A 26,985-nucleotide genomic window follows, 5' to 3' on the forward strand; every position below is an offset into this window, starting at 1 on the left:
AGTAATAATGCAGGCAATAAAAAAGTAAAAGGAAAACAAACAAACAATGCATCTGCTCTTATGGAAGAAACAGTAGGCTGTCAAGTAGCTGTGCATGGCATACCTGTAGGTAGTATCTGGCTGTAAGCCATCTATAAAATAGGTCAGATCCTTCCCAACAGTAATTGGCTGCTTATCTCCAAAGTCTATGCTGTAGCCAAGGATTTCAGATCCATGATCACAAGGTTCTTCCCAGCTTATAGCAAGGCATGTGGAAGGAGAATAGTGTGGACTTTCAACTTCATCTTCACTTAGTCCACGAAGACAGGTCACAACTGCAGGTACAGAGGCTGGAGTCATACATGCCACTACTTCACTGAAAGGGCCTGCACCTGCAACATTCACTGCCTGTAAATCCAAAGTAGACCATGTTTTTATGGCAGGGTCAATTCCTGTTTCCTGATTTCACTAACAATAATTTTACATCTTTACCTGAACCCTACAATAGTATATAGTGGCAGGCAAAAGGCCTTTCACTTCACAGTTGAGCCCAGGCCCACAATAGGAGATCTGCATGCATCCTTCCACGCCACCCCACTCCAGTCGATACTCCGTGACATCAGCTCCATTACTTACTGGAACCTTTAAAATGGATATAAGTAGTTAGAAGTTTAAATTAAAATAAAAAATTTAAATTAAAAAAAAACCCCAAAACCCCAAAAAGTCAACCAAACCACATCTATTTTTTTTCAGAGGAACATTACACTCCCATTTCTTTGCTGATTTTTAAATCAGTACAATACAAACAAATCAGAATACAATACTGGCCTTGGATCACCTATACTTCAAAACCGCTATTTATTGTTGCAGAGACTACTCTTTACAAAGTAATTGTGATTTCAGTTGCTTAAATACAGATACCATTTAGCATATGGCATTTGGCTTTGGAGCCCCAACAGTCAATGGTAAGAGATGGTCCTCCTGAGAGGGTATGAGAGTTTGTCCTGGCTGGGTCTCTAGCACAGGGATCACAATATGCAAAAGCACACTGGTGACAGTGTCTTTATCTTACAGATTAAAGGACTCCTCCTTTGGAGCACATCATGGCTCTTGTGCATGGAAACTAGGTTGTGAGCACAGTGGGAAGCAGAAAACTGTGCACTCTGTCTTCTCCTAAGATAGAGTTGTGAAGCAAATGGGAGAGACATGTAATTAACAAGACAGAGCTGGACTGAAATGCCTGCTCAAGTAGCCGGTTTTTCCTCACTACCTGCCCTAGGAATCCAAATTTAGCCTCCCAATTTTGAGAGTTGTATGATTTTAATACCCCTTAGAAATAACAATCTGAAGTACAGCTAAAATCACGTGTTCCAGTGCCAGACTAAAATATGAGACTACAGAAAGGTATCAGCAGTCAATGAAGTAATAAAGTCAACCAAAAAGTAAACCAATTTCTTAGATTGTGAAGAAAACAGAAGAAAAATGCTGACATGCTTTTGTAGAAAATATTCCAAGACAGCAATCACACCAGGGTGCAGATAATTGCTCCAAAGCATGTTTTTCCTTTACCCTTCTTTTGAAAAAGAAATATTAGCTACTTTCAGCATTAGGCCATGTGAAGTTAAGTGACTGAAAACAAACAGCATTTCAAAGAATAACATTTGATGTTCTTGATTTGTGACTAAAAAGGATCCCCTTCCCTTCTCTCCTTTACAATGAGATGTGTTTGGTGAGAGGACTAATGCAGCTGTGGATGGCTCTCCCACAGTCAGGGAAGATGCAATACTTTCTCAGTGTTACTGCTGTTGCTGCTGTAGATGTAATGGAGTTCACCTTAACAAAAGTAAAGGAATCCAAGCCAACAAGTGCAAGGATGACAAAAAATTGGGGGAGGCATTTGATAGGCTGAGGGGTATGGCTACCAGAGTAATTTCCACAATTGGAATCTGATACAAACTTCAAGAAGTTCCACGAATACAGTGGCAAACGCAAAGTCCTGGAGCTGGGATAAAAGAGTACAGACTGAGGAGCAACCTTACCAAAAAAGAAGGTGTGTATTTGATGAAGACGAACTACATACTGGCTGTATTAGCACATGAGAAGCAAGAAGACCAAAAGGAGTAATGATGCTCCCCTACTCAACACTTGTGCGGCTGCATCTCCAGTACCATGTCCTGTCTTGAGTTCCCCAAAAGGAGATGGACATTGATGAAAGGGACTAAGTCCAGTGAAGGGCCATGAAGGGGGAGTGCAACACACAACAAAAAAGTTGTGTGTTGCTTATTTGATAGCAAGATGATAAGGCTGAGGGGAGATCCTACTGCTGCCTTTAAATTACTTATCGGGAGGGTACAGAGATGATGACAAATTTTTCTTGAAGGTGGCACAGTGACAAGAAAAGAGTTGTGACTTGCATTAAAGGGTATTTTGACTAGACATAAACAAAATCCTACAGCACAAGAGTTTACCCAGACAGCTCTACCAGGCTGCAACATCTTCATCCTTGGAGATAAATAAAACTTCACTGGGCAAGGCCCTGAGAAACTTGACCTAAATCTGAAGTTACCTCCAATTTGAACAGAAGGTTGAACAAAATAACATCTGGAGGTCTACTTGTACTTTAATTACTGTGTGATTCTATAAAGTAGACATTTAACATCACTCAAATTAATCCTACCTGAATGTTGTAAGAGGTGTTTTTCAAAAGGCTTTGCCTTGTAGATATTTAAGGAGTGCTCCTCTGACATACGCAGTAGGAAGCATGAACACTACTTTCCAGGTAAAATAGTTTAATCTTTTTTTTTCTGTACAATTCTGTAACTCAGATATTTCACTCCATCTCAAGCTGCTGAAAAGTTGTGTTTAAACAATATTCCCAGATAGAATCTTTCTTTTTACAAGCTTAATTTTTATCTATTGCATTTTTTTAATCAGACATCTAAATACTATGGGTTTATAGGAAGTCTGTGAGGCTTTTGCTACATTATTACTGATGTAATTATATAAAATTAAATCAGGTTATAAAACCAACAAATGCACAATCATCTACTGTATTACGTGGATAGATTCTCTCTGAGGAAATATAACTACATTAAAGAAAAATTTTAAGAAGAGACTGCATCACTCAGAAATGCAGAGCAGCAGTTGTGGCAAAACTCTTAAACAAAAGAACACAATAAGATCTCAAGTACCTGCAGGCTACCAACTTACAGCTGCCGTGTAATGGTATGATGAATGACTAAGGTTCTACCTATCAAGTGTTGGATAATAAGGTAATCCCGTGCTTACAAATGGGATTACAATACAGTATTAAGCTTTTAAAGCTGAGCTTAAAAATGTAGAAGACAATCATGTTAGATTAGATGTAACACGGCATTCTTACCTCCCACGACACCTGAGCACATGCAGCAGACCTGCATGCCACTTGAGGGGGCTTGCACTGATCTGGTGGTCCAGGTGCTGTAGTTATTTCACATTTTTCTGAGTAAGGTCCAAACTATTAAGAAGACAGTTGATACAACTACATTGTAAAAACAAAATTACTACTTTTTAAATAACAGTTTACCATAGTAGGGACGTATAACAACAGCCTGAAACTTTCTATTACGTGTTTATAAAATATATTTCTGTGGACTGTGGATTCAGGATTTATTTCAGTATGTGACTATTCTCCAGAAAAGCTGCAAGATTCTTCTTTACTACAGCAAATGCAATGTGAATAAATTTGGCACTTCAAACTCTTGGGCAAAACAGGGAAGCGCTATCCAAAGCCTTATTTTGAAGTTACACGATGGCTGCACTGGAATATTAAACAACTTGTAACTGCCTTTTTATATCTATCTAAAAGAAATAAAAGATTCAAAAACTGCTGGGCTATAGACCATTCTTGTGGGGGGAAGGATAAAAGTCAGGACAGTGCTTTAAAGCTTTAAGCTCCAGACCTCTCCACAAACAGTATCAACTCATCCTGATAGTTTTTTATGAAGAAAACATTATTGATCAATGTAAGCAGCCCTGCCTCTCTGCCTTTAAATTGGGACTTTGGGTACATAATTAAATAAAGCTTGTTCTATAGCAACTATTGATTTAAACACATTTAGTATTCCAAAGAGGGAGAATAGTCTTGTATCTGACAGAACATGTACTCAGAAGCTAAACTAAATATAAAAATTGAGAGAATCAGGAAACAATTTGTGTTCTAGAACACCAACAGCTGTAAAAATGAAGGTCAATCAATTTACAAAGCTGTATATAGAAAATAATTTGTTACCTGATTTCACATGAGAACACTATAAAGTTATAACAGTGCTTTAATAAAGTACTTAGCATTTCCTAATAATTTCCCAGTGCTGTTATTCAGATAAGAGACATAATTATCTATTTTCTCTTCCCTTCATCTAAAAATCCCCTTTATTATAAACTGATGTGTAACTGTCTGTTCCCACACAACAATAAGCTATATGACTCAAATAACTCTACATTAGGAAATCTGATTTTAAAATTACTGTTAAATGCTTCTTTTGAAAGGAAAGATCCTTAATAGTGATTGCAGTCCCTGGAACTAATTTCATTTCAGACTGCCTCCTTACCCCAGCCTTGTTAGCTGCTCGCAGTCTGAAGTTGTACATCCTCCCTGGAAGAAGGCTGCCGACTGTGCATTCAACATCAGAGCCCTGGTAAACCTCTCTGTGTTCATCAGTTTCTGTCTGAAACATTTCCAGACTATAACAGGTAATAGGCGAACCACCATCTACCTGGGGTGGTCCTAAAAATAAGGAAAAAAGAAAAACTTATTTAATTTTAACACTTAACACATTTGGATCCCTTACAATCACTAACACTTGTAATAGAATTACCCCAACGCAGCTGAATTTCTCTTGCTCTTGGTCTACCCTGTAGCCTTGGAGGCTGGCATGGACCAGGAACCACTGCTGGTGTCTGGACCAGTAAAGAATCAGATGCCTACAAAGGAAAGACAGATTAACAAAGCCATCTAGGCCAAAACAAGCACTATCAATTATGCCACAAGTAAAGGCAAATACTGACCCAGAAACAGGATCTTCCCTTTTCTGAAGCACATCTTCAAATACATGAAGATGCTTAAATGATCTGGTGTATTTTTCATAATAGCTAAATAAAACATGCTACACTAATTATGCAATATGCAAAATTAGCTTCTGCTTTTGTGTTTTGGCACACGTGCAAGGGGTAGAATTGAAAACAGTGATTAATTATCAGTACAAACCTAGTATAGATGCTTGACTTGTTCAATGTAAACTCGTTCTCTTTTCCATAAACTCCAGTTTAATGAGCTCTAAACCCTTACTCTAAGGGTTGCATACTTTCTGTACAAGAACCTCTCAGAAAGCAAAAGTGGGCAGAAAATTCAATCAGAAGAGATTTTAAAAAAATTGAGATGTCACTTTTCTCATTGCTTAGTAATACTTAATGTGCAACAAGCTTTCCCCTCTGATTTGAAATTTGGGCAAAAATGCATAGCATAACAACATACAGCAGATGGCATTGGCTATTCTGAATGCAGACAGAAACAAGCAGAGACAATGAGGGGTTATTGGTTGCAGTGTGATACAGAACAAAGTTGGTTAAGTCTTTAAGTTTAAAAAAGAAATGCATCTCAGAGCCCCTTTTCACAACTGCTTTCTGCCTATGTTCAAGAATGAGTGGATTTGAAGTTCTGCTGGTTTTCAGTTCCTTTGAAATGTATTGTTGCACTGAACAACTGATGCTACTTAAAAAACAGAATGTTTCTAAGGAGGCATATGTCCATGACAAGCGATAGAGGAGTTAATTACATCTTTCTTTACTGTTCTTCTGTTGATTTCTGACACCTTCAGAAAGTATCAGGACTTTCTGAAAGTTATTTTCTCTTTGGTTCTTAATGTTTATTCAAGTAATAGAGTTGGGCTGTGGGGAAGTAGGCTGGCAGAGTAAAAGTCACCAAAGACACATGCACTTGTGGTTTGGTGACGGCCTTCCTCTGCCCCCTGAGCTACGGCAAGCCAGCACTGAAGGAGACCAGATTTATTCTTATGACAAGGTGGCTGTGGTCAAGGTTATCTTTGCAGGAGACTTCTAGGTGGAGGAAGAAAACATACATTTCATATAGTAAGGGGGGAGGGCTGGATAGAAATGGCCAACACTAAGAATACAAGGCTTTAAGATTTTCAGGAGACCAGCTGGACAGTGAAGCCCTGCTGGAAGTCTGTAGAGAGCCAGGGCTGGCTTCTTACACTTGGTGCTGAGAAGGGAGAGGAATACAGCACAACATTTTGGCACTGGCAGCTGAATTTCACCACAGGAGTGACAGTGCAAGTGTGTGTGTATGTAATGTGCATAGTATGGCACAGCAAATTGTTTGGGAATACTGAAAACTAGGGCAATGTAAATATTTTAATTGTGCTTGAGATAGCATGGGAAGAGACTACAGGGCACAACCCTGTAAAGCCTAAGTGGAGACTTCCTCCCTTGCTTGCTGGGCTGACTTGGCTACTGAGACTAGGTACTCCACTGACCACAGGGAAAACATTAAATTCACAGAATCACAAAATCTCCTGAGTTGGACGGGATACACAAGGATCATGGAAGGCCATCTCTTGGCCCTGCACAGGACAACCCCAAGATCCACACCATGTGAGAGAGCATTGTCCAAATGCTTCCTGAACTCTGTCATAATTGGTGCTGTGACCACTTCCCTGGGCAGCCTGTTCCAGTGCCCTGCTTACACTGCTACATTGGGTTAGGCCTTAATAAATGACATTCTATTAATGTATCACAGAGGAAAAGACACAGTATGTTTCTGTAAATAAGAAAAATCATGTTAAACCAAATACAGTATCAGAAAAGAATATTAATTTATTTCTTTAAGAAATGTGCAGAAATTTGAAATACTGGGCATCAATACTGGAACTTCTTTGAGGTTCTAATTATGGCTATTTTGTTAGACACTTCTGCACAATATTTGCTTAAATCTATCTACTGGACCAGATTTTCTTAAAGAGAAAGAAATTTTATTTAATAAAAACATTAGCTCCTATTACCGTGCTTTGTCCTCCTTCTCCGACGCAATATACACGTAACCGATAGGAAGAGCCAGGATTCAGCCGGTCACACACATGTTCCCTGGCAGCTCCGCTATATATTGTGTCCCATTTGCTTCCTGAAAGTTAGAAATAAGTGTGCAATGAACCAAGGTGTAATTTGCCCCACTTCAGTACCAGCCACAGCAGGTATCCGAGCTTCACTAAATAAATGTGTGCCTGATGTTTATAGGAAAAGAAATTAAGACTTGCTTTGAGTTTCCTGGAAGATCCAATAATTTCATAAAGAGTTTCCTAGGTAAATCTGTTGAAGTAAAATAGCTTCCTTTGGTATTCACCTTAACTAGAAGATAATTTATTTTTAATGAAATAATTATTACTGGGCCAGCAAACACATTCAACATCATAACTGAATAAATGGGAAAGATACAAAAGCAGTATTTTCCATGGAAAAGAAACTTCTAATTATAACATCATTTTGCAGGCTGTAACTACAGTTTACAACTGATAAAGTTTGTTCCTGTATTTCTTAATGGCCCAGCAGCATCTGAAATACTGATTTCATTTGCTATTCTTAAATCAGAAACTCTTTTGCAGTCTCTCTCTCTTTTAAGAGATTAAGCAGGGAACCTGGGACTTTTAATTAAGTCTCCGACAACTCAATATATCACAGAATTTAGAAGACTGAGAACAAAAGGTAATACACTACATTTAGCTCACTAAATCTGCACAAAAGGCTTGGATGCATCATTCCAAAAGTGACTTAGTGTGGACACGTGACGGAGTAAGGAGTGAGGAAAGGATAAGTAAGTATCAAAAGAACCACAGGTGAGAGCCCTGAGAGGGCTCCCATCACATCTGAGGACAGTGCTTTGTCTCAATCTGACACAACACTGGAGAAGTATAAACTTTCATTCTCAATGTAACTCTGTTCTTGAACTTAAAAAGGTTACATACGAGGTCTAGATTTTTAAATATGCAAGATGGCTTTATGTCCAGTTTAGAAATACTGTTAATTTCCTTTCTGTATGGAAGGACAGAATGGCAAATAGCAAAAATAGTTATCCCAGCTGCCTCATTGTTCTCCTTTAATAGTAACAAATAGAGCACTAGTTTTTCTTTCATCTGTCATGCAGACAAAACTACACGTCCCTGTCTTCTTGCCCTAAAATGTCTAAAATTTCCCATTTAATTTCCAAAAGAGAATACACTTAATTAGTAAGTTAATCAAGAAGCATCTTTTTTGACACAGAATTTTGCGGCATCTTCTTTCTAAACCAGAGAAAAGGAACTTGTACACAAGCATCAATATGCCTCTATTTTTTTTGATGGCAGTCCCTGGCAATACCTTTTCCTGTCATAATACACATTTTGTTCTTCTCACAGGCGCACACAGACAGGAAAAAACCCCCACAGCTGAATGCCAACATATGCTCCTAATACTTACCATTTAAGCCTTCAGACATTTCCACAACGTATGTATTTATTGCTGCTCCTCCACTGTCTTTTGGTGGATCTATAAAAAACAGCAATATTCCAACTAAGCAAGATAAATTAAATGCTTTTGTAGTTTTTGGGAAGGATTTACAAAAGGCAAAAATCAACAGCCAACTGGAAACGGGTGCTTATTTACACAGACAGCATCCTAGGCTCAGGGCAGTGGCAAATCACTCCAAGTCTCTGCTATGCAAAGCTGCCAGCTCACAACCCTACTGTTTACTCTGCAGATGAAGAGTGACAAGTGAATGGCACATGGGAGATGCCACAGCAAACATTTCAGTCTCAAGTGCTGCAGAAGGCAGCCTGATTATGAATTCAGGGACTCAGACCCTAGCGGTCCTGTAATTTGGACTGCAGACAGGAAAAGATTATCATACTGATTTGTACATAAGAATATTTCAAAATTATTTAGACAGAATTTCAAAACCCTAAATATTTTGGGATCAGCAGTCAGGAGTTCTACACTGAAAATTTATCTCTTAAACTTCTAATACATCACTAGAAATTGAGTGCACAGTATTCATGTACTGGTACAGTATTCATGTACAAGATATGAACCTACAGACCTTTCTTTGACATATAATCCTGTTTTTCAAAGATGACTTAAAATAAGCAAAATTAAAATAATGTGGAAAAACAACATTTTGAACAAATATAAAGACAGCATGATACTTCAACACAGAAGAGTACTCCTGACAAAACATCACATTATGTACATGCTGGATGAAATGATGTTGGCTCTTAGGCAAGGGTTACATTTCATATCACACCTGCTAAATAAAATGAGACTTATTATATTGCCCATAGCACTTGTTTGGTTGGAAGGTATCAAATTACTCCAAATGAAAGATAAAGTTATCAGATTAATTATCACATAAAAAGAGTATTATTGTTCAACATAATGACTATTAAAGGTTTTATATATAAATAGACATTTTAGGTAGCTTTTGATTTACAAATCAGGTATTTGTAATAACTTCATACATTATATCATCCATAAAAGATAAAAGTATCAGATTCTGATGTAGAAAAGCAGTCTGGAAAGATGCAAGACTGGACCTCCTGAGTACTACTTATACTCTACAAGTAACTTTCTTATTATTATATTAAAGAATTAAACACACTATTAAATGAAAATAGGTAAGAAGTGACAATAAACTTTTAAACTGATTTTCTGCTAAAGTACTGCATCACACAGTACTGTTTAACCTTCTCCTATTTTACAGTATAAGGTTAAAAACCCCTGAGCCTAAGGAAAAGTTTCTCAAGATCCTTAGCAAACAAATCACTTATCCATCAAAACCAAACACTTTGAAAAGATGTGTTGAACTTTGATCTTCTCTTTCAATAAAAACCCAGAATGTCATCCACTTTTTGTGCTGGAGAAACAGAACTTCTTAATGCACCAATTAACACTTTTTTTTTGTAATTATTGCAGTCCCCTGCAATAACAGTCCCTATTACAATTAGTATATCATTTTTCCCACATAATTTCTTAAAATGTCTTACAATTTTGAATCAGTATTTTTCTTAATTCCATGAAAATGGATTGTAATGGCTCAGTTGACTGAAGTGTTACTGAAGGTAAACCTCACCTTCTATATACAAATATATATAAAATATTTTATATATATAAAATACAGAAGACATACTGTAAACAGAGCTGGACAACATTCTTACCCCAGATTATTTTAAAACTCTGTGCATGAATTTTTCCTTTCACCGTGGGTTTTGAAGGTACTCCAGGTTTGTCTGGACAAGTAACGTATTCCACTGTTTCACTTGGACTGCTTTTCCCTTCTGAGTTGTATGCAATTACCTGCAAATATATATAAAATACTATAAACACAGTGGTATCCTGTTTATTGTAAGAACAATTTAATTTAGATGTGTATTTAGACAGATAGATACATAATAAATTATCACAAGAAGTTATTTAGTCCCTACTACACTGAAAATAAAAACGCATGCAAATTCCTGAGAAAAAACCCCAAACCTTAAAAAAATCCCTCTCACACTAGTATAGTACCTTCTTTTACAGAAACATATTCAGATATAAAAAAGGGTTTATATGGGTAAGTTGTACTAACAACAGCAAGTGGGATATAAACTCTTCAGTCCTGAGGAAAATGATGGCAAAGGTTGTCGTGAAAGTTATTACAGGCATGTGAAGGACAAGAAAGTAATTAGATTTATCAAGGGTAAATCACATTCGACCAACCTGAGTGCCTTGCACAATGAAACAATTTGCTCAGCAGATGGGGGAGAGCTGTGGACATCATCTACCCTAATTTTAGTTTGATATGATCTCCCAAAGCATCCATGTAGACAAGCTGGTAAAACACAGACAGAACAGATGGACCACATGATGGGTGTAGAAAACCTGACAGAATGCCTGGCTCAAAAGGTGCTGGTTAATGGTTTGAAGGCAAATTAGCAGCTGCTTAAGAGGGGATTTCCTCAGCAGTTGATCCAATGTCAGATTCTATTCAATATCTTTAGAAGTGCTCTGGATGACAGAAGTGAGTGATGCTCCTAGGTTTGCATATGGCACCAAACTAGAAGACAGAGGTAGGAGGGAAGAGCCACCATGCAGACTTTGACAGGCTGAAAGACTGCATCAGCAAGAACTGTATGAGCTTTGGACAAAAATAATTTTGCACCTGGGATGGAATAACCCAGCACCAGTACAGTCTGTGGTCTGACTGGCTAGCCAGCTTTTCTTTTTTTCAGCTCTGCTGAGAAGGACCTTGGGTGGGAGCAAGCCAAATGAATCAGCAAGGCATCTTTGCAGTAGCAAACCCAAATTGTTTCAGGGGCTGCATCAGCAAGAATTTAGGCAGAAGAGCAAGGGATGTGATTACGCCTCTTTACTCAGCACTTCTCAAGCCATGCTTGGAATACTGTGTCTGGTTTTGGTCCTTTCAGTTCAAGAGACACTGGGAAACTGGAGAGTTTAGAAGAGAGCCAGCATGATGACTAGAGGATCGAAGAATTTGACACAGGAGAAAAAGTAGTTTTATTCTGCCTAAGAAAAAAGAAATTTAATTGAGAAGGATCTAATCACAGTCTTTCAATAGCGAAAGGATAGTTACAGAAGAGATGAAGATACTGCCTTCAAAAGATCTGCGATGACAGGACAAGAGTCAGTAGACACAAAATGGGTTAGGGAAAATTCTAGCTGGATTTAAGAAAAGAAAGTAATCACCATTAGAACAGACTGCCCAGGGAAATAGGCGAATCTCCATTGCCAGAAATACTGAAATCTCAGCTCAAAAGGGCTGAGACAGGCTTGAATTGCCTAACCTAAGGCCCTGCTTTCTCCAAAAATTTAACCCAGATGATTGCCAAAACTCCTTTCCAACCCAGACTTTTCTGTGATTCCAGGAAATGAAATTCCTGCTATTCTTAACTTTTTAGTTTAGTTTAGCAACAAGCTAAACAACCTAAAAAAAAAAAAAAGTTTTTTTGGCTTTTATACTTGTTTTAAAAATGAGCAGAATCAAAATAAGAGCAGTGATGTTAGTACAGACTGAGAAAAGGAAATGTGAGCTAGCATGTCTCTCAGACAGTAAGTCTCCTGATACAGTTTACAAGATTAATAATCATCTCCTTGTCTTTGTGTCCTTACAAATGAAGTTAAACAGGCAGTTAGCATTTACCTATTATAATAAGGTTTCAAATGGTTATAAAGCTTCTTTCAAAAGCCTTAAGGAATATTACTACTAATTAAGTCTTTCCCTGTATAATAAAAATTAAAGACCTGATTAACACAACATTTGTTTCTCCTTTATGCCCTGTGAATGAGCAAACAGAGACTTCTGTTTACTGTTTTGCTAATAACAATAGGGAATAAACATTGATTTTTTTATTTTAATGAGAAACTTAGAACATGTAAGTAACTATACATTTACTAGTAATTAGTATGCTTAACGTGAAAGATTACTTTCAAAGGAAGACTGTGACCAAGTCCTGCAAAAGCTAGTTTCAAGGTAATTAGCTATTCATGTGTGGCCATAATAGTGCTAGGAACATACTGTGTATTTTAAATTCTTTAAATATTAAGTTATGTAAAAACCCCAACAATATCATGTTCAAAAGTGCAAAATATCATCTGAAAAGGAGTACCTGTGTGCTTTAGTGTTAACTCAAAGCAAACCAACCAACCCTTAAACTGTTACCCTTCATATTGCAAAGAGAAACTATGCTTCAACGGTTCCCAATTCTTCCTTAAGAAATAGTATTTTAGGTGTTATGTATGACAACAGCTACCAACATTTTTCCCTTGTAGGCAGAGCTGAGGTTATTCTGACTGTGCCTCAAGTTGCCTCAGGGGAAGTTTAAACTGAAGGTCTGGAAAAATTCCTTCACGGGAAGGGTGGTCAAGCATTGGCACAGGCTGCCCAGGGAAGTGACTGAGTCACCATCCCTGGAGGTATTTCAAAGATGAGTAGATTTGGTGCTTAGGCACATGGTTTAGTGTTGGGTTAACAGCTGGACTTGATGATCTTAAAAGGTCTTTTCCAACCTAAATGATTCTGTGATTCATACTGTGGGACATGTCTTTAGCCTTGTTCCAAGAGCAACTGTTCAAGAGTGACAAAGAACATAGACTAGCCCAGGTTGGAAGGAAGCTGAAAGATTATCTGGTCCAACCCTTCAGGGAAAAGTGAGTCTAGATGAGATTATCTAGCACCCTGTCCAGTCATATCTTGAAAGCATCCACTGATGGGGACTCCACCACATTCCTGGAGAGGTTGTTCCAGTGATTACTTGATCGCACTGTGAAAAACTTCTTTCTTATAAAGATGAAACCTCTCCCGATGCAACTTGCAACTATTGTCCCTTGTCCAATCCAGGTGGCTCCTTGCGAAGGGAGAACCTCCCTCCTCTTTGCAGCCAACCCTTAAGTACTGGCAAACTGTGATGAGGGCCCTCTGAGTCTTCTCCAGGCAGAAAATATCTAATTTCTTTAGACTTTCATTATAGGGCAGGTTGTCCAGCCCTATAATAATTTTTGTGTCCTTTGGACCATCTCCAGTCTGTCGGTCTTTTGTGGATTGTGGGGATGAGAACTCGACATAGTTCTCCAGGTGCGATCTAACAAGTGCTGAATACAGTGGGATGATCTTAGCTCTTATCTCTGTTAGTAATGCCCCTGCAGAGTCAGACCAGGATCCAGTTTGCCTGAAGGTCCCTTTCAGCAAGGCTGTTCCTAGCCTATACTGGGCTCATTGGTTATTCTGACCCAAGTGCAGAACTTTGCACTTGTCTCTGTTTAACTTCATACTGTTTTTCTACCTCACTCTTCTAGCCTGCCCAGGTCTCTCTGTAAATGGCTTTTCCTTCGGATGTATTCATCTGACCACTGAGTTTAGTAGCACCAGCAAACTTGGTGAGGAAGCTTTCAATCCCATTGTCAAGATCAGTTGTGAAAATGAACAGCGTGGGGCCTCATATCGATCCCTAGGAGCTCATACTTCAGACAGGCTGCCAGCCTGAGTAAAAACCACTGATCACCACCCTCTGAGTGGGGCCAGTTTTCTACTCATCTCATGGACTACCTATTCAGTTTGTATCTTGCCACTTCGTCCAGGGAGAAGGCTGTGGGAATCTGCTGAATGCTTTGTTGAAGTTTACGTAAAGAAAATCCACTGATCTCTTTGGGACAACTGAAAGTGTTGCTTTGATGTAGGATGTGATCAGGTTAGTCAGGCACGATTTACTTTTGGTGTAGGTTTTTCCCAATCACCTGCTTCGTTTGGCTTGTAATAGTCTGTAGGAGGATTTTTCCATTACTTTTCCAGGGACTGAAGTAAGACTAATGGGCCTGTAGTTCCCTAGGTCCTCTTTTGGGCCCTTCTTGTAGATGCCCTCTTCCCATTTGCCCTCTTCCAGTCACCAGGGACATCTGATCAAATAGTGATCTCGCAGCAATGTCAGCCACTTCTCTTAACATCCAGGAGAGGACTGAGTCCTTCCAAGAGACCAAAGCTCAGCCTTGTCACAGCTACCTTGTTCTGTGATCTGGGATCCAGTTATGACAGCAAAGGCAGAGGCAAAGAAGGTATTGAGAACCTCTGCCTTATTTGCATTATTAGTAACTTGCTTCCCAGTCCTGTTTAGCAATGGGCCTTTGTATGCCTTCCCTGTGCTTCTGCTTACTGCTCACATATCTGAAGAACCCTTTTTTGTTGTTCTTGACACCTCAGGCCAATTTCAGTTCTAACTGATCCTCAGCCTTCCCAACTGCAACCGTGCATGTCCTAAAAAGGTTCTTGTAGTCTTTGATGGCTATTTGGTCACCTTCCCATGGCCAGATGCTTCTTTTTAGCTTTTAATCACACCCAAGGCCAGACTAACCTAACAAGTTCAGCCCTCAAGACTTGTTAGAATGGGCTCAGCACCGTGGTAATATCAATGATTTGCTAACAATTTTTTTTGATGATCTCAACTGTGTTTAGACATGTTTAGAGTCTATCAAAGCTACACTAAGTAATACTACCCATGTATATGAAATACAAAAGCCAAATAAAACCCCGAACTGGTTAAGAACATGGACTTATGACCTGGAGTTTCAAGGTATCTGCAATTGTGCCCTTACAGAGGTTCTTGTTCCTTCTACAGAGACAATCAAGCAGGTGTTCAGACGATAGTTTTAAGAGACTGAAATTGTAAGAAACTGGTATTGAATTCAGTTTTCCTTAGAAAAGGCCCTCTCCAGTTCTGAGTCAATCTCAAGCTACTCTGGTACAAAAAAACCCACTCAAACATATGAAAAAATCTTACCCTAAATTTATATTTTGTACTGCGCCTCAAATTCTTCACTGTGTAGGTAAGATCGTCACCATCATATTTTGGCTTGAAACCATATCCCTGCAGAATTAAATAGGATCATTTGAAACATCTTTGCAGACTAGAGGATGTAAGGTACTTCATACAAATAAGTACTGTTTCAAACTGTAATTGTTATGCTTTCTGACAAAGTAACGAGTGCACCTTCATTGTGTAAACACAAAATTTTTTTTTTGAGAGGAGTGAATTCATTATCCATTTTCCAATCAGAAGAGGAGAAAAGAACAGTAAGAGAAACATACACAGGATCACCACAAATTATATCTAAAACTTTTAAAGTGTAGAACAGTATTAATTTTAAAACAAAGATAGTTAGGCTGAAATGACATCTAGAGGGACCACACTTCATGATGCAATTACTTTGATCCAGCTCTTATAAGGCTTAACTTTCACACACAAATTCACAAAGCTAGAAGTAATTTAAATGTCTTTGGAGGAATTGGGCTTAATAACACTAAACACAATAAAAAGAAGAAAGCTATGTGGTTTGGTCACAACAATGGCAAGTCGTTAGCTTAATTTCAGAAAATACAGTTCCTTGCAGAATATTCTATCAAAATTATTACACTTAGTACAATAACGTATCAAACACACACATTTTAGTCTCTTTTCTTATTGAGAATAAGTATTCTAAACTTACTGAGTTCTCATCCTCCATCTCTAATATATATGAGATTCCTTCATCTGATGGTGTTCCTGAGGGTTTTGTCCACTGAAGGGATAACCAAGTAACTCCAGCATTAATCAGCAAAGGACTTGCTGGTGTGGTTGGGGCAGTGCCTGAGGTATGATACAGGACTTCTTCACTAAAATCACTGTTTAAAACAGACAGTATGTAAACTAACTAAACACAATAATTATTTCTAGAAAAACAAAATTCTTACAGTTATGACAGTTTCTTGTACATAAGCACAATGGAAAATTGCAAGCTGGTACATGGAGATGACTTAACTTGCCCATGAGTCTGTCAGTAACAAAACATCTGAACAAGGGTAACATATTCATAATTGAAAGATTTTCAGTGTTTTGCTAACCAAAATGTTTTACTTTTTCATATTAACTCAGTATTCTAAAACAGTAGAGCTCTATATGCAATAATATACTAATATCACAGTGTCCTTCCTATTCAAAATGAAAACATGAAGGCATGAAAGAGTATATGGGAAGACCTCAAAACAAATTTTGCTTATGTGTTCCAAGATTACTTTGAAGTACTAGTTTCTCTAGTCATTCAGAAAAATAGAGTAATAGTCCCATTCAATGTTAAGCTACTTTAAGAGTTGATAATATGAAAATCTTATTGCAGAACAAATGAAGTAGACTGTACACCAGTGAATCTTCCAACACAACTGTTAACCTTATCTGATGACAATTAGATACACCTTGTGGTGAAAACACAAACAATTTATATAAAAAGACCTCATGTGAAACAGAGGGATGCAAAAGTCACTAAACAGGTAGTATGCTTGCACAGATGGTCTAACATATCAGCTACACTAAAAAGAACCCATCTGTTCTCAGGTGGCATTTGCTGCTTCTACGTGAGATCTGAAGAAACATTCACAGGCCTAAAGCTAATCTAGGTTTTTTAACTATATGAAACCAATGTTACAATTAAATTACAAATGTGTAATTTTAATCTGAAAGCTAGGGATTACCTAAGTGAGCATTAGGAGGCCCTGAAAATGAAATCCTCTATACGGCTCAAACAGCTGTACCAGTTAAATAGCTCCTGTTGGAACCTGACTTGCCTGAAGAACCTCAACATAAAGATACCTCTTACTCAACCTACATTATAATAACGCACATACTGTAAATTTTCGTCTGCATTAAAGTACTTTTGATGTTTAAAAAAAATAATCTTACAGACAACACGTTATCAAGAGTGTTGATAGCACACAAAGTTGACATATCGCCTGTGTGGACATGCAGACTGTCAAATACTGTCAAGCAAGAAGTGAAAAAGTGCAAAATGAGAAAACTTTTTAAATTTGTTGGAAAAGTAATTTTTTTCCTTGTAAGAAATCACAAGCAAGAAAATCTCTGAAATAGAGATTGTTTGATACCTACAATACATTAACTAAACAAAGGTCAGCAATTTTATAGATAGTCTAGAGAAAGCATTAAGAGAGGCTTGATATAAATATTATGTCTATCTCTATTCACAACAAACTACTGAAGGAGTTATATCTTACAAGCAGATATAAGGTAAAAGATCTCACATCTTAAAAAGATTTAATCTCTTTACTTGATTGAACCACTTCAAAACACACTGAAACAAACGAAGAGTTCCAGCGATACCCACACTTGAATGACTGTTAAACAATTTCCTCAGAAGTACAACAATACTATCCATTTTTTAAAATAGATTTTATTTTTCAAGTATTCTTTAGCCACTGTTTCATGTGAGGTTAGAATTAAATTTAAAAATTAGTAACTCGAAGATAAAATATCTGTTCTTGTTGGTAAAACTATTTAGACAAAATTCTGTCTCCAGATGCCTAATGTTCTCAGCATTCTTTATAAGGAATAAACAGGCACTCTACACTAATAAACATTATTTCAAGAGACTTCTTAATTAAATAATACCATGAAGACAATAAAGCACATCTTCACAAGGCTATGAAATACTGATTTAAAAATCTATTCAGCATGATTAGTTTAAGAAGGGTACTTAACTGATCAGTGTCTTCAAAGCTTACACTGGAGGAATTTGTAATATGTGCAGCTATTCCTAGAGGATACATTTACACTCAGATGCCAAAGGGGAACAGGAGGAGAGCCTGAGCACTGGACCCTGGTTAACTGCCAGTCCCTCCCGGTTTTTATTTTTAACAGTTCCAACTAAATCTCATCAAGACGAAGTCCAGGAGAGACTAAAGAGAATAATTAATTACAGGAACATCATCCAGAAGGCAGTAACGTAAAAAAGACTGTCAGAGCACACCAACAGTTGTTCTAGTCCACTATACTGTCTTCAGACAGTGACAGTGGCCCAAAGCAGGCGCTTAAGGAGAGACATGGGAACAGGCACTATATGCAACACATTCCCTGAGTACTCTCCAAAGCCTCCCAACACATGCCTCAGATCTCCCAAGCCAGCTGTATTTTCCCCACACTTAATAGTCTCCAGAAGATTTCTTCTGCCCAGCATGAGTTATGACTTCAGCTCTGGCTCCCTACTCTTTATGCTGTCCTTCAACACTGTCCAAGCAGGCACTGTTGCTTCAAGCACCTCCTTCTACCAGCGTGTCATGGTTTGAGAGGAAGGACACAAAGCACACATCCTCTATTTCACACTATAAAAACACCACTCTGATAAGCTGCAGCACAATTTTCATAATATTTCAAACAGTGAATTAAAAAAACAAATGCAAAATAGCAATTTTAGGCTGATGGCTAGGGAAATCTTATTTTTATGCCACACAAGACTTCAAGGTCCAAGTGCTACTAGGTAGCATGGACACCAGCAGTCTGCTCTAGAGGTGATGAGCCCCGGTAGTGTGACTGTTAGCCACGTTAATCCACTTCACCTGATGACCAAGAAGCGTTCCCAAGAACTAATGCACCCAGTAGTGCAAGCATAACTTGAAAACACATTGTTGGGGGTTTTTTTCAAGGTCTTATTTATATTCTCTACTGAAATCAGATGTCACAGAAACACAGAATGGGTCAGGCTAGAAGGGACCACAGTGGGTCATCTAGTCCAACCTCTCTGCTTAAGCAGCGTTGTCCTAGAGCACATGGCACATGCCATTCATTCAAAAATTCAAAACAAAGTTTGATGCTCTCCAACTTCTGAAAAGTAGTAATTAAAAGCAAGAAGCACATATCCTAAGCATTTATAATAAGCTCTAGAACTTCCAAAGAATTCACTGATATGGTAATGTCCTATTCTGTCTATTTCCCAGGGAGACTAACAGATACCTTAGATAAAGGGACAATATCCCAGTAAGGGGACGTGGCACAAAGCACAACAGAAACACTGACATGTGGCAGTGGGAGCTGTGCCAGACTTAATTCCTGCTCCAGAAGAGTTACTGACATCTTTTTATATTGTCATCACTACAACTCTAAATTTAAGGAGTGATGATAAGCCCTTGAAAACTGTTATTACACCAACTTCAGGAACTAACCTTAGGTCTGGCACCATATCGAACCTGCCTGGAACAAAGAGCAGCAGAGAGCATGGTAACGAGGTACTCCCCAGTCAGCACAGCAGCAGCACATGCTGCTTCTAAGAGGGGCTGAAATTTGTAGCATTTATATGGTAAGTATGCACACACATAGCAATTGTAGTACACAGCCATGCCAGGCCTGAACAAAATGCGCTCTGCTGGGAATCACAGAATAGCTGAGGTTGGAAGGGATCTCTGGAGGTCATCTCATCTAACCTCCCCTGCTCAAGCACGGTCAAGTGATTTGTAGGGCACAGGTAATCCGAAAAATTAATAATCTAATCACATGCTGTGAATTAACTAAGCAATTGGACTAGATGATCACTGTAGGTCCTTTCCAACTGAAATATTCTATAGTTCAGTTCATTCCAGTTGGACAAAAGACTTTTTTCTTTAAATGCCACCATATGTTTTTCCCAAATGAACGTATGCGTATTTACCTCATTCCCATGTCATTTTTGGCTGCTAGCCTAAAGGTGTACCCCATTGCTGGTGATAGTTTAGTGATCCTATACTGCTTCTGTTGACCGTAGTAACACTGGCAAAACTCTCCATTTCCTTTTCCCTAAAAAGGAATAAATGAATCACATTATTCATCCTATTATATATGCATCCATCAATTATAGTAACACACAAATATGAAGTAAACTCATTTTTTGAAACTAAATATAACTCAAGAATCTCCCATTTAGTGAGGTAGTAGCATATGAAATTTTGTATGTATATTAAATTAGCGGCTTTTCCCCTTCCTTTCCATTTCCCATTTCCACAGGGCTGAAACAAAAAAAGCCATGAAGCTTCTGCAGCTCTGCCATCTCAGGATAGCTGTCCAGGTAGGGACTGCAAGATGTTTGCAGAGGCATAGCTGACCCACCCCCTTTGTACAGAAGAAAGACTGTCATTGGAAAATGATCCTTCAGTGTCAGCTCTCGAACACAATATTGGATTACAAGTGAAAAAGCCACTATTAAGAGTAGCAGAATCACGCAATTAAGATCCTACTATTTTATATTCCCCAGGAAAAAAATTAAGCAATATTCTGATAATTGCTTCAGGAATTCCATATTTGTCACACACCTCTAAACAGAAATCATAATTTTCACACAACTTGATGTGCACAGTCTCATGCAACTACTTTAAAAACCTACGAAATTAAAAATACAATAGAAAAAACTTGCTTACTTCATCCCATTCTAAAAGGTAACTGTGGATTTTGGAACCATTATCACAAGATGCCTGCAACAGGAAAACAAGAAAATTAGAACTCTTAACTGAAAACAAGACAATTTAAGGAAAAAATGTATGTAGGGGTCAAACCATGACAAGAACAGCAGAAGGCAAATGATGCTCCCCTTATACAATTGTTTCACTTGCCAAGACAGTCCTATCCACTGAACACTTGTTTTGTGTTTATGGTTTTGTTTTGTAATTTAGATCTTGAAAAAGTATTCAGGCAGCTGTGTAAAATGCTATAGTATTTTTCTGAACAGCTAGATTGCAGTTCTGCTCAAATTTCAGTCTTTTCAGACTACTTAATTTGCTTTGCACAAACAAGCCATGTTCAATGGCAGAGAAAGGAATCGGTTCCACAGTACAGTAGGGGACCGGAACTCAGTAACTTTATTTGCAAAGGCTCCTTGCTTTTCTGTGAATCCTTCTCTTCTTACTGAAGGCCACATTTAACCCAGTGCATCTATTTCCAGTCATAGAACTGTAACTGAAATTAGTATGTTTGATGAAAATTTTCCATTTCAATGAACTGATATTTTATTGAAAAATCCACAACAATTCTGAAGAGTTTAAAATATTTATTTTAAAGGCTGTGAAGCAATTCTTACCTTCCATTGAAGAGTAAGAGAATTTTTGGTCCGATTAGTTATCCTGGGCAGATTTGGTGTATCAGGTTCACAACTCGTTGTGGTAAAACTCTCTGCTTCTGAAGGGCTCCCCTTTACACAGTTGCATTCTACTTGTACTCTAAAGTGGAAAAGAGTCAATAACATTTTGCTTCAAAATCTGCGTCTGTAGTTTCCAAAGAAAACTGAGTATTCGGAATTAAGTTACTGCCTTGCTGCTTCATTATTAAAATATCACTGTTATAAATAAATAACTGGAAACATCTTGGTCAATTAAAGTAATTTGAAAGAAAAGAATCCTTTACTTTGGATGTACATCATTACCATCAGTCAGCTTTAGTCTCATAATTATATTTGAAATATATCTGTTATTAGCTGTACCTTGGTTGGGAAATAACAGTAACATTTTGCAGGCTCATTATCTATTGCAGACGTATTAACTGATATGCAAGTGCTTCCGTCAGATGAGCACAGTGAAGCTGTTGATACATTTTCAGAGTCTCCTCTGTACTTCTTCAAGACCTTGCTGAGCCTGTTCACCCTGCCCTCTCCTTTAGGAAGGCTATGAATTAACTCTCCACCTACTTCAGAAGAGTGAATTATTGCTTCTGTCTCAAAGAGAAATGGTTTGTTTTTCAAACAGCTTGTCTCTAAAAGGAAATACATTACTATCTTCTGGCCTCTCCCTGCCCCCTAACTTGTGTAGCTATGCCTTGTGTCTTCCTTAGGCGAACGGCACTTTATTCTGATTCATCTGTTCCTTTGAAAGAAAAAAAACCAAAACCCCAAAAAACCTCCTTTCCTCTGGTCATGGATATAAGACCTGGGTTGCTGGCTTATGAAGATGCAAAAATCATTATCCCTTGCCCTACTAAAAAGTCTGTCCCCATCTTTCTTATAAGTCCCCTTTAAATACTGAAAGGCCACCAAATGTCTCCCTGGAGCCTTCTCCAGGCTGAACAACTCCAACTGTGTCACCCTGTCTTCACAGGAGAGGCGCTCCAGCCCTCTGACTGTTTTTGTGTCCCTCCTCTGGACCCACTCTAACAGGTCCACATCCTTCCTGTGCTGGGGACCCCAGAGCTGGATGCAGTACTCCATGTGGGGTCTTGCCAGAGTAGAAGGGCAGAATCACCGTCTTTGACCTGCTGTCCGTGCTGCTTTTGATGCAGCTCAGGATACAGTCGGCCTTCTGGGTTGTGAGCACACGCTGCCAGGTCATTTCCAGCTTTCCAACCAGCAGGACTTCCATGTCCTTGGCAGAGCTGCTCTCAATCCCTTCATCCCCCAGCCTGTACTGATACCCACAGTTTCCCCGACACAAGTGAAGGAGCTTGCACTTGGCCTTGTTGAATCTCATCAATCCACATTGAATGCATAGGCCCACTGCTCAAGTTTGTCCAGATTCCCCTGGATGGCATCCTGTCCCTCAGGCACGTCAACTGCACCACTCAGTTTGGTGTCATCTGCTGAGAGTGCACTTGGTCTATATCACTGATGAAGATATTAGACAGTACTGGTGCAATACAGATGCCTCAGGAACACCATCCGGACATTGAGCCATTGATCACTACTCTGAATGTGACCATCTAACCAATTCCTCATCCCCCATGAGTCCATCCATCAACTCCACATCTCTCCAATTAAGAGAGAACAACGTTGTGGGGGACTGTCTCAAAGGCCTTACAGAAGTCCAGAAAAGTGACATCTGTAGCCCTTCCCTTGTCCACTGATGTAGCCACTCCACCACAGGCCACTAGGTTGGCTAAGCAGGACTTGCCCTTGATGAAGCCATGCTGGCTGTCTCAAATCACCTCCATGTCTTCCATGGGCCTTAGCATAGTTTCTAGGAGCATCTGTTCCATGATCTTCCCAGGCACAGAGGTAAGGCTGACAGGTTGGTAGTTCCCAGAGACTTCCTTTCTACCCTTTAAAGAAAATGGGTGTGGTGTTTCCCTTTTTCCAGTCACCTGGGACTTTGCCTGGCTGCCATGACTTTTCAAATATGATGGAGAGTGGTTTCAAATGTGATGGAGATGGCAACTACATCAGACAATTCCTTCAGGACTCTGGGATGCAACTCATCAGGTCCCATAGACTTAGGTTCAGGTTCCTCACGTGGTCCCAAACCTGCTCTTCTCTTACAGTAGGAAGGACTTTACTCTCCCAGTCCCTATCTCACGGTCCATCTACTTGACAGAAGTAGGAAGAGAGGTTGTCAGTGAAGACTGAGGCAAAAGAGTTGTTGAATACTTCAGCTTTCTCCTTGTCTGCTGTTACCAGTTTGCCAGTTGTGTTCATAAGGGGTGATGTGCTTTCTCTGCCCTTCCTTTCTGACTGACAGAGCTACAGAAGCCCTTATTAGTCTTTGCACCCCTTGCCAAGCTCAGCTCCAAATTACTCTCCAATATTTAAAAACAAAGAGGGAAGAAGAACACCTAACCGCATCTTTCCAATCCTATGCTATTTCTTCTGACCTCCTGAAGCAGCAAATTCTGCTAGAAGGGTACAGTTACACTGAGCTGGGGCCATCCTTTCTGGCACATATGGGGTCAGGTTCAGTGATCTACTGGAGCAAAGCAAAAGCAGCATAATGTGACCTTCAGGTGGCCAGCAGTGAGCATCTTCCTGTGCTAGGTACTTTCCTCTGCTGCTTGTGGAAAATTGAGAGAAAGCCGCATCTGTGCCTGGCTCCAAGGACAGAAAAAGGTCGCTGTGCTGGCATGAAGCAAAGAGCATGGAGGTAGGATAGGGGTGCACTAATCATCATATGTTTTCCAAAATGGACTGAGTGGTCAACTAAGCCAAAAATGTCCATTTGTGACTCAAAGGAGGGTGAGAAATGCTAAAGACAATCTCTGAAGACTTATGTAAATACACAGATACAATGAAACTTTTAAAATAATTCCACTGAATTTAATGAAGAGAAAATGAGATACTTACTTTGCATGGTAATCAGTTGCTGGCCTGAGATCATTTACAGTAACTTTATTTTCTTCCCCACTGAAAAGAGATACAATTTTGTTAAAGACTATTACAGAATCCCATACATTTATAAAAAAGACATATATCATCTAACCCACTCACCTAACATACCTTCTATGAAATGTATTTGCTAACAGTTTAACATTGTTGCTAAATATAGTAAAATGTAAATGCATTTATCTTGGAATATTAGAAGCTTCTTGCATTACTTGTTCTTTTGCCCTGGTGGTTTTGAGGCACTTTTTAGTTTGTTTGTGCTTTTTAAAAAATAATTTTTATTTTCCTCTTTACTCAGTAAGTTGCACATGTATGCATGCATGTTATTACACAAAAAACCCCATTAAAGTACTGGGGCCTACAGAAGCTCAGTTCAGCCTTGCAAAAACAATTATCTAAAACTGTACCTGACTGCATATACCTACTTGCTAGAGTCTAGTAAACAGAAAAGGCACCTAAGTAACATCAAATAGTTTGCTTCTGCTGACATCAGCTTATGTTAGCAAAGCTCATTTCTTTTCCTCTAGTTTCTAGGATAGGAATATCGTGATTCCATGAAATCCATGGAAGGTGACCATGATAAACTAGCTAGATATATAGGTTTATAATTATTAGAGAGGTCTACACCTTTAAGGCTAAATTTTACTGTTATGTTTCTCCAAGTTGCAAAAAACTGACTGAAGACCATTGTGTTTGGAATGAAACAATGAAAGAGTTTTGTTTGCTTTGCTGCTACTATGAGTTGTGTTCTGAGTGAATTTACTTAATTTTTTTCATATAAGACTGTCTCTTATAAAGAGCAATTTTGGGGAAGGGAGGAATAACATTACTAGGAGCAGAAGCATGTGCTGACATGAATAATGATAAATACAATTTGTATTTCTCACTTGCATATCTCACTATTTGAGAACCCATGGTTTCTAATGCATCTAGTTGAAATACAGCAAAGTGGTATTAAAACACACCTCCAACATGTAAGAACAAAGTCTTTACATTCCAATTGATAGCAGTGACTTCAGTAATAAAACAAATTCTACTGAAAAAAGCAGTTAATTTCAAAATAGCAGTTGTACAAAACTGGCAATTACTTAACTCTCTGGAAAACAAGCAGATTTTAAATGAGGTTTTAACCCACATAACTCAATGTAGCAGCGATTAAATGAAAATAACGAACACCTACATGTATACAGTTTTGTACATTCCATCTTTTCCAGTATTTGAAATCATCACTTCGTAAGTATAAACCTCTGGCATGTCGTTCTTGTCAGTGTCTTCTCTGGTGTCACTGGATGGAGGGGACCACATAAGCAGTGCTGTTCTTGCCTGAATATCTGACACCTGCAGAAACACAACTTTTGAGATCTCTGCCATTTAAGTGCTATTATATATAAACACTACTTTGCCAAAAAGGATCAAATAAGAGAGAAGAAAATAATATACCATTAGCAAATCAGAATATTTTTACTCATACAATAGCTACTAACTTGTTTTTACAGATGAAATCAAGCTGGAAATACAAGGAGTGCCATGAGAAAACTGCAATCCCGGGCACGGGGCTGAGGGCAGAGACATCTCTCGGTACCGAACGCCACCCAGTGGGCTGCTGAAACATGGACTGAAGCGCTGGTGAGGCAAAGCACATCCTGGGACATTGGGCACTTCATTATACCACACTCAGGCACATTTTTCTTTGAAGTCACACAGAATGTGATTTTTTTTTTTTAATACTTTCTTGCCAACTCAGTTTTCTTATGAAATATATATACATACATATAGATGAAGGCATGCTCACAAGGTCCATGTACATATACATAAACATATATATAGACAATGTCCTGAAGTATTCCTGTGGTGCTGCTTGCCTGCACAGCCCACCCTTTGCAGAAAGGCCTGGATAACAAAAGTTGGTGTGATAGAAATACAAGTATAAGCAGTGTGTGTGAACGCAACACTTCCAACTGCCTGACAAGTGTTTGTCCCAGCAGACTAATCATGCTAAAGGCAGCGATCCCCACGTGCGTTAAATGGAAATGGGGAATCACAAAGAGACTTCTGAAACACAGAGGTAATTAGCTTCAGAAGTATAAATACAGTGTGAAAACTTGTAACAGAGCCTAAGGATGCTGGAGTGGAACAGAGCAATGATCAAAACCTGGCCTGACAGCATAAGAAATTGCCCTGCCACCACTGCTGCCTCCATCCAAGCCTGATGGATGCCATGAGTAGCTGCACCTCAGCTGCTGTGACAGCAGTTTGGGATGCAGCAGACACAGACCTACAGCTTGGGTGTGTGCATGTGACCTGGTGAAGAAATTTCTCAGTGGCCTGTGGATTAGCAGATTGTAGGGAACAACACGGTTACATGCAAAGCTACTAATGCACAATGGAGACGCGTGACTAGAGGCACCCACACTCCCAGAAGAGTGGGTGCTGCTTGAAACCCACACATGCTGCAAGGGGCTGGGGATGCTCATGTGAGTGCCTAGGTGCATGCAGGTGATTACAAATCTTTAGGATCTGTTATAGAAGGATGCCTAGAATTTTGTGGGTGCTTATAAATATTGCACTTCTGCTGTT

At 38.9% G+C, this 26,985-nt stretch overlaps 1 protein-coding gene across 10 annotated transcripts in view; it reads right to left on the bottom strand.

Moving 5' to 3' along the window:
- Positions 1-26,985, bottom strand: part of FNDC3A (fibronectin type III domain containing 3A) — a 118,094-nt gene that overhangs the window by 8,442 nt on the left and 82,667 nt on the right. For all 10 annotated transcript variants that reach the window (XM_027721305.2, XM_027721314.2, XM_027721309.2 and 7 more), the window contains 15 exons: positions 25,589-25,746; positions 24,370-24,429; positions 21,409-21,547; positions 20,753-20,806; positions 20,011-20,135; positions 16,033-16,207; positions 15,327-15,413; positions 10,218-10,356; positions 8,485-8,553; positions 7,038-7,156; positions 4,836-4,941; positions 4,569-4,744; positions 3,362-3,475; positions 472-621; positions 104-387 (listed from right to left, as the gene is read on the bottom strand). In XM_027721305.2, coding sequence (XP_027577106.1) covers positions 104-387; positions 472-621; positions 3,362-3,475; positions 4,569-4,744; positions 4,836-4,941; positions 7,038-7,156; positions 8,485-8,553; positions 10,218-10,356; positions 15,327-15,413; positions 16,033-16,207; positions 20,011-20,135; positions 20,753-20,806; positions 21,409-21,547; positions 24,370-24,429; positions 25,589-25,746 — 1,955 coding nt within the window. The remainder of the gene's footprint in view (positions 1-103; positions 388-471; positions 622-3,361; positions 3,476-4,568; positions 4,745-4,835; positions 4,942-7,037; positions 7,157-8,484; positions 8,554-10,217; positions 10,357-15,326; positions 15,414-16,032; positions 16,208-20,010; positions 20,136-20,752; positions 20,807-21,408; positions 21,548-24,369; positions 24,430-25,588; positions 25,747-26,985) is intronic.

This window comes from Pipra filicauda, unplaced genomic scaffold (assembly GCF_003945595.2).
Source record: "Pipra filicauda isolate LSUMZ 115617 unplaced genomic scaffold, ASM394559v2 scaffold28_size6257848_pilon, whole genome shotgun sequence".
NCBI classification, from domain to species: Eukaryota; Metazoa; Chordata; class Aves; order Passeriformes; family Pipridae; genus Pipra; species Pipra filicauda.